General features: G+C 51.8%; 1 protein-coding gene across 2 annotated transcripts in view; it reads left to right on the forward strand.

The window, feature by feature from the left end:
* The window catches only part of XDH (xanthine dehydrogenase), a 59,430-nt gene extending 51,807 nt beyond the window's left edge, over positions 1 to 7,623 (forward strand). For both annotated transcript variants that reach the window (XM_019807760.2, XM_002927017.4), the window contains exons 32-36: positions 476 to 590; positions 1,358 to 1,423; positions 2,846 to 3,034; positions 4,352 to 4,525; positions 6,184 to 7,623. In XM_019807760.2, coding sequence (XP_019663319.2) covers positions 476 to 590; positions 1,358 to 1,423; positions 2,846 to 3,034; positions 4,352 to 4,525; positions 6,184 to 6,234 — 595 coding nt within the window. In that variant the 3' untranslated portion in view covers positions 6,235 to 7,623. The remainder of the gene's footprint in view (positions 1 to 475; positions 591 to 1,357; positions 1,424 to 2,845; positions 3,035 to 4,351; positions 4,526 to 6,183) is intronic.
* Positions 7,624 to 12,707: the final 5,084 nt, after the last annotated feature.

A 12,707-nucleotide genomic window follows, 5' to 3' on the forward strand; every position in this document is an offset into this window, starting at 1 on the left:
CAGGCTCTCAGGAGATGCTGAGCTCAGCTCTCAGCTGGAGGAACTGACCAGCCCAGGAGGCAGCACGGGCAGGATCTCTGGTCCCGAGACCTTGAGCCCCAATTCATCAGATCCTTCGGAATGTGGCCCTCATGTCCTTCGTGAGCTTGGGCGAATGTGTCCCGTTTCTACCACGTAGAGGCCAGCACACTGATACTATATGCCACTCGGCTGTACAGAATGATTCACATAAGGGCCTTGGGCAGAATTGAGCAGACAGGAGACAGAATGCTCTAGAGCACCTGGATCTCATTAACAAGTTCAAATTAAAAACACATGGAGTTTTATGAAGAGCAGCTGAATGAAAAAACCTTTGGAGTCTTAGGATTTTGTGGGTCAAGCTGTGTGTGTGTGTTTGTGTGTGTGTGTGTGTGTATGGTGGGGGTGTGTGTGCTAATCTTAACACATGTGCAATGTTCTCTCTTTGCTCCCCCAGGACACCCAACCTTGGCTACAGCTTTGAGACGAACTCAGGAAATCCCTTCCACTACTTCTCTTACGGGGTGGCTTGCTCCGAAGTGGAAATTGACTGCTTAACGGGGGATCACAAAGTAAGGAGTTTGCAAAACCATTCTACTAAGTTAGGGGAAAGAGAGGAAAAACAAGTGAATTACAAACGCTAAGAACTGCTAGAGAGAGACACACTTTATGGCTGGGAAAATAATGTCTGACATCATAGCCTGGCCGACTTCCGATAAAGGACCAGTGAGCAAATATTTGCAGCTTTCTGGGCCCCAAAGACTCTGGCCCAACACCGAAGCATGAGAACAGCCACAGACGAATGCAAACGAACGGTCACGGCCGCGTTCCCCTACAATGTGGTTTGTGCACACTGACTGTGAATTTCATAGAATTTTCATGTGTCACACCATATTCCTTTTATTTTTGTCAGTCATTTAAAAAGGCAAACACCATTATTAGCTGACAGGTCCTACAAAAGCGGGGCTTAGGCTGGAATCAACCCATGAAACGTAGTTTGCTGTCCCCTTCCTGACACGATTGACCCAGACTCGGGGTCAGAGCCCAGGGACCTGGGAACCGGCCTTCCCACTCATGTGTGGGTGTGTGCACAGTGACTTCTGATCACCGGGAGAGCATAGCCGCTGCCATCCCCTGCCCGCCCGCCCAAACTCCAACTTCAGCGTTGACGATCCCAGTGCCAAGTGGCAGTGCCATGAACACCCTGCTTGAGCACGGCCGGGGCACTCTGCTTCTGAAAGTGCTGTTTGGTTGACGCAGTCATTTAAGGGTCACCGAGCCCCACCTGTCATCCCACACCTTCCTTTCTTACACTGCTTTTTATTCTCCCCCCCTTCAGAACCTCCGCACTGACATTGTCATGGATGTCGGCTCCAGTCTGAACCCTGCCATTGATATTGGACAGGTAAGGCACATGGGTGAGCAGGGTGGTGAGGGACTTGGCCACGGGTGTGTCCCTTCTTCTCTGAGGGTCACCAGCCAATGCATTTTGTCCAATGTCGTTGAAAAGCCGGTCTGAACAGGGTACCACGTGAGTCTCCCTCAGCAGGAGTTAGATCGATGAGAGCACACCCAGCTCTTGAGGCCGAAGACACATTAATGTAGATTCTGGGAAGGGCACTCACACCTCAGAGAACAAGATGATGAATGGTGTGAACACTGGGTGCACGCACGCAGGCACGCACATGCACACGCACAGTTTGAGAAGGGGCACACTGTGGAATGGAGATTGGGTTTGGGATTGGTGTGCAGGCAATGAGGTCTGAGGCCAGAGGAGTTTCTCCCTCCTCATTCCTCTTCCACCCGGGATGCATTTTGTCCTCTAGGAAGTAAACGTCAAGTGTGGAATGCCAGAGAACAGTGGGGCAAAAGAAACAGGTTCAAGCAAGAGGAATAAAGGGATGGCTCAAAGAAAATCACGTTTGGAAACTATGAGAGTGTTGGGTGGGATAGGTGGAGCAGGAGACAGGGAGGCATCAAGAGCTGGTGTACTGAGCATCTGGTAGAAAATATAAATTGTATTTTTCAAAAACAGGCAATTACTGAGTATACAGAAACTTAGTCATTAGTCACTGTGTTCGTTAATTCACTCAACAACCATTGGGGGAGCCCCTCTTAGAGGCAGGCACTGAGCTCAGTGCCTCGGACACAGAGATGATGAGCACCCCATTGGGAGAACACACGTGCTTGGCAGTGGGGCCCCTGAGTCCCGTGGTGACAGGGAGGCTGGGAGAACAGACGTGGGGGCCAGCAACCACGTGGCAGGTGCCCTTGGAGAGATGTGTGAGCCACGGCAGGGGCACTGACTCTCCCAGAAGGCAGGCAGGGCGGGGAGTTCAAAAAACCTACATCTACTATCCCAGAAATTCCTCCTGTCTTGTGGGGCTGCCTACAAGCGCATGGTCCTGCTTAGCGCATAGGAGGCGCGTGGGCCCCTGAGGGACACTTGGCAACTGTCCGCCTGGGAGCCCGCTCCTCAGCTCCGAGTTGCCATTTCCCTGGTGGCAATGCGCATGGAACAGCTCCACCCACCCTGCGGCAGATTTTAATGAAAAATGATGCCTACCACGGTGTGATCCTTCTGGAATCGCTGATAAGTTTTAAAACTAACCTTCCGTGTTAATGCCTTTGCTCTGCCTACCTCAATGCCTGGCGAGGGCCCAGATAGATGAATCCCAGGCTGGGCAGGAGCCAGGTAGGCTGTGGAGGGCTGGTTCCAGCTTCTTTCCAGGCCCGCTCCAGACGGGGCTTGGTGCCTGGTGTGGGAAGTAGCATCTATCCTTGGGGAGGGGGAGCAGAGTGACCGCGGTGTGTGTCTGTCTTGCAGGTGGAAGGGGCATTCGTGCAGGGCCTTGGCCTCTTCACCCTGGAGGAGCTGCACTACTCCCCAGAGGGGAGCCTGCACACCCGTGGCCCCAGCACCTATAAGATCCCTGCATTTGGCAGCATCCCCACTGAGTTCAGTGTGTCCTTGCTTCGTGACTGCCCCAACAAGAAGGCCATCTATGCATCCAAGGTACTGTTGCCCTGGGTTTGTGCTGCCTTCTGCTCTCCACTGTGGGAGGCTCCGGGTGGGAAGGAGGGCCTCCAGCCACCCACCTTGTGGGTCTGCAGATGGCTGGTCTGGAAGGACAAGAGGGCTTGACACTAGTTTTTGTAGTTTTGGTGAGGATGGCAGAGGGGTGGGCATTCCCTGCGTGAGAAAACAGAACTGGGATGACACCACCTCTGGGTGGTCAAAGCTGGCTCCTTTGGGTGCACTCAGAGGGATTCCTTAATCCAGTCCTGTAGGTCAAAGCCTGACCTCCACCCACGTCTCAGGTGTGCGTCTTGACACTGGTCCTAAAGGTGATCCCACAGATAGGCACCCCTTCCTGTTATCCCACAAGAATAGCATATTCATTGCAGATCAGGCAACACCTCTGTGCAAACCCTTCGCCCCCTTCAGTTGGCTGGCACCTGACCTTAAACTTGATTTGCATGCCTGAAGGATTCTAGCCTTCCTGTAGCCTCGTTGTCTCCAGTAAGGATGAAAAAATGGTTGAAAATCAAGTAAGCTGATTGATACAGTCCTAGATCTAAGAAGGAAGACAGATGATCACTTGTAACCAGTGAAACACAGCCATTTGCTCATCTCATGGTTTACTTTACTGTGGTTGGGGCTGGGCCCTCTGTGATCCTTGCCATTGACCTTCACGCTTTGGCAAGCACCGGAATCACTGTGGACACATGATAAAAATGCAGTTCTGTGGGGCCCAGCCCTAGAAGTTTTGATTCAGTAGGTCTGGAGTAGGGCCCTGTCATAGGCGTGTTCAACAAGTATCCCTAGTGATTTTGTTACAGGCAGTTTCTGATCTATGCTCTGGGGGACAAAGCAACCTCTGCTAAAAAATGTTTAATTCCTGTTTGTCATGATACCTATATTCCAGACGATGCTGTTGCCTGGATGTATGATTATGGTGCCTGTAAATGTTGTCAGAGCTGCAGGCAGACAATTCCCCTAGCCTCCTAACTGTGAGGAAAGGGTCAAAATTCATGCCAGACTCTTTTGTCCATAAAATATAATTCTTCAGTACAACTTGTAGTGGTACATTTTATTTGCATGGTGTCATCAGAGAAAATCACATAGTGAGGGTTAAAAGAAACATGCCAGTGAGGTTGAGTCATTTACTAGGTAGATAGTTCTCGGCCCCTGAAGAATTTTGACCATTCTCTCTGACTTACTGGGTGCAGCCTGCTGGTGTCTGCTGGGGTTCCCGACGTCACCAGCCCTCCGGGTGTGAAGGCTGGGGTCTCGTTGCCTGATTCCCTGTCCTGTGCTCTGTTTGCCCAGGCCGTTGGGGAGCCGCCCCTTTTCCTGTCAGCCTCTATCTTCTTTGCCATCAAAGACGCCATCCGTGCAGCTCGAGCTAAGAACCCAGATCGTAAGACGGAGCTTTTCCGGCTTGACAGCCCCGCCACCCCAGAGAGGATTCGCAACGCCTGCGTGGACCAGTTCACCACCCTGGTATGAGGCCCCTTGAGCGCCCACTCAGTCTGGGGGAGGCCGGGGCAGAGGCCTGACACTGCAGAGAGGACAGTGGGATGCCAGGCTCCCTCTCTCCACTGGGCAGCCTTGGGTCCGTGCTGCCTTCCTTCTGCCATTGAGGCACCCCCTTGAATTTGCTGGAAAACAGCTAGAAATCCCCTTAGAGCGGCAGCTTGCAGCTGGGCCTTCTTCAAGGGAAGAGGGCTCTTTGGTGCACAGCTATCACCCACAGATTTCATTGTTTTTCATGAAGATGAGGGTGATGGGTAAAAGTCCCCAAGAGCCTAATCTCTTGTGTCCATCCCTGGCACGTTCGACACCCTTCTTTGTGAAGGCCACTGTGTGAGTACTGTGGAGTCAGAGACAGAAAGGGGAGTCAATGACCTAATCAGAGGCAGCACATTCACACTGTGCTTGCTGTGAGCCACGCTGCTGCTGGCACATGCGGGCGCCCATGAGCACTTCGCGGTCTTTCTGGAAACCAGACGATCGTGTTTCAGGGTGATGGGTTACTAGCTCAGTGTACCTAGCAGAATGAGCAGGAGTTCTGTGGTCATTGGAATCCTTCTGGGAAGGCCCTAGAAGATACTTGTAGTGGACGATGCCCAGCAAAAGAAAACCACGCAAGGATGGTTTCCTCTGCTGTCGCCTCTGAGTTGAGCTGAAGTGGGCACTGCACGCACAGGGCTCGCCAGCTGCCTTTGCAGCAGCTGCTTCTGTTGACTTAGCAGGACCCGCTTCCCCCTGCTAACCCAAGTTGGCTTGCCTCCTGGGCATTCGACAGGAGATTTGATAGGCCTTTTGGGGTTGGGGTTTAGAGGCAAAATGGGTACGCATGGACCCAAAGCGTTCCAGGGATGGGAGGGTCCAGGAGGGTCCCCAGAGCGGGCAGATCTGCTGTCCCAGGCTGCAGCACTGAGGGCGAGGGAGGCCGACGGGACCCCAGGCAGGCCGCCCTCCTCTGCCAATAGCTTTAGCTACGGGGTAAGAAACCCCAGACTACGTGTGGAGCTCCTAGGCAGTGAGCAATGCCCATGGCTCCGCAGTAAACTTTCCGCAGCCCAGAACCTTCCCACCGTGGCCACAATACAGACAGTTGCCCAAATTCCATTCCCTGGGAGGTGAGGTGCTGCATGGCTCCCCGTAAGCGTATGCAGGTTGCAAGTTAGCTCCTTGCAAACAGTCTGATGCAGAACTCATAGATTTAATGAGCCCCTCTGGGTCCCCAGACCTAAAGCAAAGATTCCAATCCAAGCCCCTTTGCTCTGTTACAACACACCAGTGATTTAAAATCCCTGCGATGGGTTTGTGTGTGTAGCTGATTCTATGAACCAGTCATGCTTTTCAGGACTGTGAGTACCTTATGCGGAGGGACCGCTTCTGGATCTGGTCATCCCTGTGCCTTTGGAGCCTACTAGCACACCTACCACACAGAAAGTGCTTAGCAAAAATATGAATGACTAGGAAATGAAGGGGTCCTGCCCTGGGGGCACTCCCAACAGCCAGGACTGCAGAGGGGTGTTCGGTCTCAGAATGGTGGTTGGCGGCGGCGGGAGGTGGCATGGGCATCAGAGGGGGCAACGTGTCCTGTGCTACGGGAAGACCCCGGCAATGAGTTCTCTGCCATTCCTTCCTAGTGTGTCACTGGCGTACCGGAAAACTGTAAGCCCTGGTCTGTGAGGGTCTGAAGAGTAAGCCCCCAGCAGAGCCTTCCTATGCAACCACGGAGTTTCCATGGGGTGTGGGCCAGGCCCTGCAGAACCTGAGTCTGTACACGTCGTGACCGACGACGCTTGATGCATCAGGATGGTGTTTGGAAGAACACTGACTGTGTTGGCAGGTGTCGATCAAAAATATGCTTTGCAAACTTAATGATAAGCCAGTTCAGAACTGTTAGGCACATGTAACTAATAAGCAACGAGAATCTCTTAACGTCTGTTTTAATCATGCATTTAAAATAGGTTTAAGAAGTATTTGTGCCATAGCCTAACTCCCAGGACAGGCTGTCTAACCTCAGGTGCTGACAGGGTCTGCCCTTCAAGGAGAATGCCCACAAACCTCCAGAAGCTTACAGTCTAAATCCATGTGCCTTCCTCGGAAAGCCTCCCCTTCAAGCTGATGAACGTCATATTATAACCTCAGATCCATACTCCAATTTGCAGTGGGACAGTGGGGTGAGATTCAAACCTCTACCTACCTTCGGGTCATTGAAGAGAATGAACAATGAAACAAATTCAAGGTTAATTGAATCTGATCTTGTTAAGTGGCAGGAAGGAAATTATTCTATACCATCAAAAGCCAACTAACCCAATTATTGAGCACCTACAATGTGCTAGGTTTCTTTCTCTTCCCCTTGGTATATTAAAAAAAAATCCGGGAAAAATCTTCATTGGAAGCCAGAGTGATTACCATCTGGAAATCACGCTACCAAATTCAAGATCAGCCAGAGAAATCACTGTCAGGGAGCCTGGGTTCTCATCCCAGCTGTGTCTCTATCTGTACGACCTTGGTCTGTCGTTTCTCTTTTCTGTGCTTTATTTCACTGTAGAATGAAAGGATTGGACTGGAATAATCTCTAAGGCCTTCTCCAGCTCTAAAAGTCTATAAATATATGACCTGAAAACTCCAGTTATATAATCTGCAGCTACCAGAGACTTGGCTTCCTTCCTGTGATGTGCTTTCTGGGCTTAGTGAATCCTGCTTAGGTTCTCCCAAGTTCCTGAGGTTGGTAAAGAGAACAGGAGAGGGGCAAACATCCTCTAGTTGCTCCAAAAGGTGATTTCATCGCTGTGTGGTGCGGGTGGCTGATGTGACATTGTCATATGCCTTCACTGCTTCAAACACCCAAATTTCTGCCAGATGGGGCCATGGTTCTGGCCATGGAAAGAGAATAGTGGAGGCCATGCACTTGATCCTGGTGCTTAATGCCACTAATAAATGAAATGGTCAGCTGCTTGGCATGTGAGAAATACTTATTAATCATCCTACTCTCACCAAATGCTAATACCTGCCATGTCTTAGCCAGACTTCATTTCTAGAGAACACACACACTACACACTCACGTACACACACACACATACACACACACATACGCTCACGTACTTTCTTTGGAGGGGGAGGGGCAGAAGGAAAGGGAGAGAGAGGATCTTAAGCAGGCTCCATGCCCAGAGCAGAGCCCAACGTGGGACTCCATCTCGCCACCTTGAGCCAAAATCAGGAGTCGGACACTTACCTGACTGAGCCACCCAGGTGCCCCACACACTTTCTTACAAAATTCCCTTCCTCAGAGTATTCTAGATATGCCAGCTGTTTTACAGTGCCTTAAGAGCAAGGAACATTAGAAATTGAACTGATATTTCCTTGGAGATCCATGCACATCCATTTTATTGGCTTTTGAATGTTCTAGGACATTAGGACACAAGCCTAAGACTGAAATGTGTCTGCTGTCATTAGTGAGCCTGCAAGGACTGAACAATGACTGCATTTTCTTCTGAGCTTAGGAACAGAGGCAAGGCCGAGTGGTTATGAAAATCCAACAAGCAAGGGCTTTGTGAGCTGTCCATCACTGTGTTATGCTGAGAGGCTGTTCTGTCAGACACCTGGCCTCGCCCTGCCATCTCAATCTGGAGTCTGACTGGCTCAGTCGGTTGAGCTTCTGCCCTGGCCTCAGGTCATGATCCCAGGATCCTAGGGTAGATCCCTGCATTCGGCTCCCTGCTCAGTGGGAAGCCTGCTTCTCCCTCTGCCCCTGCTTGTGCTTTCTCTCTCTATCAAAATAAAATAAATAAAATCTTAAAAAAATATATCAAGCGTCTGGAGTCTATAGGGGGAGGGTGCTTGGTCTTCCTGGTATTGCGCAAGGGTTGTGGCCAACACTGCCTGCAGTATCCCAGTGCCACCTGCAGAGGGCGATGGAAGACTGGACATGAGACCAAAGCCTCCCGCCCCAGCGGCACTGCATCTGGGGTTAGTACCCGGGGAAACTGACAAAGGATCTCAGTGTAGATGGGAGTGTCTTCAAAGGCCTCTCCACGAGCTGGACTTAACGCTGACCTAGGGTTTGAGAATGACAAAATCTCAAAAAAGCCCTCGGACGATGTGGCTCAGCCATGGCAGCCTGAGCTCTTGACGAAAGGCTAGTGGGGGGACGGGGGAAGGCGGGTCTTCTTTTCTGGGCGTCTGTAACTTGCCAGGTGCCACATTTAGTGCTTGACCTACAGGGTCTCATCTGATCCTCCCAGTGGCCCGAAGAGGTATTCATTTAATCTCTGCAGCCACATGAAGGAGAAGCCTGACCCACCGCTACAGAGAGGACTTCCTGAGCCAAGGGTCTTTACTCCTGGGAGCCGCCACGGGTGGCGCAGCCAGGAAGCTGGTGTAGACCAGGAGCTGATCAGCCTGACAGAGTGGACTCGGCCGAAGCAGGCTCCCAGAGGCTGTGGGAGGCACCTAGATGCTTCTGTGTTCTCCTGCAGGCAGTGTTGTGTTCTAAGGCTGGCGTGGCCAGGCTGCCAAGGTGTTGTCCGAAGGCTGCTGAGCAATGGCACCCTACTCCAGAGCTGGGGTGGCTGGAAGGCCAGGATGTGGAGGACAGGATGGTTGGAGGGTGTAGGAGAAACCCCAGGCAAAGGATGAGGACAGAAATAGTTCTAGCTTATTGATTTATGACTGGGAACATCCCTGAGCCTATGATATTTTTTCTTTAGTTGAGGGGGAGCCTGGAAACCATTTGCTGCCTATTTTAGATCCTGGGATAAAGCTATTTGGAACGTGTGGCTTCCTTGGCTGAGGCTTGATGTCACCCTGGGTCCCCCAGGCCCAGGGGTCTGGCCTTTTGTTTTATCTCTATCCTGAACTGCAGGAGTACATGCCCCTGAGGCGGGAGACAGATCTTGTGACAATCTTGTCACCTGAAGCAAAGCAGCCCAGGGATGGGAGTGGAAATGTCAGGCTTTGCCCTTGAACCGGCCCAGCCGTGGCCCTGCACATTCCCGCAGACCGACTCAGCATTCTGGAGCGTGGGGACCATCAAGCTCAGAATCTTTGTTTCAGAGCTGAGAAACCTAAGCCCAGAGAGGGTAACTGACTTGTTTAGGGTCCCACAGCTCTTCAGTGAGAGGGATAGGCTTAAGACAAGGGTGCCTGACTCCTGGTCCAGACTCTTTACATCATACCTCTGCTGGCCAAGTGGGCCTTCTCTTATGCATTTGGGTCAGATTGCTGGGGAATCTGATGGAAATCTAGTTATGCTGGTTGGGAAGAAGATTAGAGATCTCGGGGCCCAAGACAAACACCGTGGCGAGGGGGGCATCTGCCTTGCTGCTGCCTAAGTTCCTAGGGCAGTATCCTAAAATGGGCTTCTTTCTTAAGCCCCACTGCCTGGAGCAAAACAGTTAAGTGGAAAACATCCCTTCGTTCCAGAGTGAGATGCGAAGTCATCTCTGCAAGACTTATTATTGTGTCACCTATAGCTCATCCCCTACCTCGAGGAAATAAAGGGTTGAAATGGAGTTTGAGAACTTGGAGAGAGAGTTTTCTGAAGATAGCAAGCTGTACATCGTCCCTGCCAAAGAAGAGAGAGAGAGGGAGAGAGATTGTATTCTAGGGGGGAAGATCTCCCCGACCAGGCCATTGGAGGGGGAGCTTCAAAGGGACACTCAAAGACCCAAACCAGGACAGTTGCTTGAGAACCTGTAGTTGAATCAGCCAGAGGCAGCAGGAGAGCAACGGGAAGGGAGCATGAGTAAGCTGCCGTTCCTCCAGTGTCAAGGCAAGGAGACCAGTGTGGCCGCACTGGATGTCACCCGGAGGACTGCCTGGAGACGGTGGGACAGTCTTATGCCCAGGGCTCAAAATGGCCTCAGGTGAGCTTTCTCCAGTGTGGCCTGTGGGAAATGCTCATACCTCCTGGCACTGCCTCCTCTGATCCAGCCGGATATCCAGCCAGCCCCTCTCTAAGGCCCCTGCCCCCACCCAGCCCCACCCCATACAGGCCTTTCTGTAGGGAGGAAGGTAGCAGAGCTCTCTCCGGTGCTTCCGTGACAGGCTGAGTGAGACTGAGGGTCCCTTTCCTGACCTTGAGCCCGGAATGTTGGGAGTAGGGAGCATAAGGAGGCTGGGCCCAGGCCGCTCCCATTGTTCTGATGTGCTCCTGCCTCAGCCCAGGGAGCACAGAGCACATTCCTGAGAGTCTGAGAAGCATGTATCTCCCTCCTTCCCTCTGCCTCCTCCTCTCCCATACATCCTACCTGAAGTGGAGACCTGGTCCCTTCCCCTGTGCAGCCAATTGTCCTAACCTTCGAACTTTTGACAAATACCGAACTGGCCCACGCATTTCCCTGTGTTCTTCCTTCCATGAGGTGGTCCAGGGGTCCTCCTTGCTGCATGACAGCCTTGTGGGGCACTGCCATTCCTTGCTTCCCGCCTAGGCTGGACTGAGCACCTGCCCTGGGGCGATGGCAGGCTACCTGCCTGGGTCCGCACTGGGTTATATAGGAGCTGAGTATAACACATGGGGGCTGAGACCCTCTGCTTCTCCTTTTCCCTCTTCTCTCTTGGGCACCTCGCTTAGCTGCTCGGAACCTCAGTCTTCCCATCCATGAATGGGCATGGATAATCATACCTCCTCTGCTGGGCTGTTGTGAGGAGTGAAAAAGGGAATGGATTAGAAAGCACTTTGAGGAGTGCAGAGCTGTATTTTCTAGGCTTGACCGGGCCTTGAAGCAGACAAACTCCAGGAGGATCACGAGTGAGCTTCCGAAACACGGTGCAAGGGAGGTTGCTGCAATGAGTCGGGTCAAACTCTTGACCATAATGAGGTGTGGGCTGGGGGGAACTGCCAGCCCCCAGACAGCTGTGGTCTTAAACCAAGTTAGACCATTTCGTGTGTCATTATATTTTGGCACAAATGACAAAAATGATTGATTAGCATGTCTCAGCTTTTCACACAGACGCGACTTTCCCAGCACACTGGCCTGGAGAGGAGGGCTGGCTCTCAGTTCCTCACAGCTAACTAATAGATACCCAAGAGAGTGGGCACAGAGCGCATCAGGCATCTTCCCAGGCCTTTATTAAGAGGCTGGAAGGAGACAGTCCTTCACTCTGTCACCTCTGCCATTTAATCTTGCCTAATAATGATAACAACTGACACAGCAATTTGCAAGGCCCTTTACCTTTTATCATTTAATGGAACTCTTGCAGTAAACCTACGCAGTGTGTGTTACAATCATACCCATTTTACAGATGAGGAAGCACAGGCTCAGGGCAAGAAGGTGGTGGTGCAGTCGAGAACACTAGCTGTGACCTCCACGGATACGTTCCCATCTTGGGTGTCCCACTTAGCTGCTGTGTGATCTCAAGCAAATTGCTTAAATCTTTGTACTTGTACTTTCTCATCTAATCTGGTAACAGCCTTCCTCCCCAGCACTCACTGCCACCCTGCCCCTGGGACCCGGGGGGGCCACCTCTCTGGGAGATGGGGCTGTGGTCGTCGGTGGTGATGAGTGGACCTCAACTGATGAGGACACTGGCTTGCGAGGAGCTCAGCCCTCATTTGCTGAAATCCCACATGGTCTTCTTTTTTTTATTATTATAATTTTTTAAATTATATTATGTTGTCACCATACAGTACATCCTTAGTTTTTGATGCAGTGTTCCATGATTCATTAGTTGCGTATAACACCCAGTGCACCATGCAATACGTGCCCTCCTTAATACATGGTCTTCTTGCTTCAGGCAGGCGCCATGTGCTTCCTGATGGCCAGATGCTGGGCTGGGCCCAGGGCCGGAGTGGAAGGAGCATGGGCTGCACATGAACCCTCTTCTCCGCTCCGACAGCATCTGAGCTCTCTTCCCTTGGGTCGATGACTCGCCCTCTGAGCCTCAGTCTCCTCACTGAGAAAAGGAAGGTACCAAGACCCGCTGTCAATATTTTGACACTCAGTGAGGTCAACTGTAAAAGCGCCCAGCACCGCATTTGGCCCCGGCTTGGCTGCTCCCTAAATATCATCCCGTTGCTGTTGCAAGATGTGCCCGGCCTCCAGAGGAAATGCTGTAAGTATAGTGGCAAACACGTGTCTACTGTGCACTTGCAGCGGACCCTGCTGGGAATCCTCTGACCGGGCTGCCAGTTAGCAGTTTCTGTGAGCGCCGGCTGCTAACG

The sequence above is a fragment of the Ailuropoda melanoleuca genome, chromosome 4 (genome assembly GCF_002007445.2).
Source record: "Ailuropoda melanoleuca isolate Jingjing chromosome 4, ASM200744v2, whole genome shotgun sequence".
NCBI lineage: Eukaryota > Metazoa > Chordata > Mammalia > Carnivora > Ursidae > Ailuropoda > Ailuropoda melanoleuca.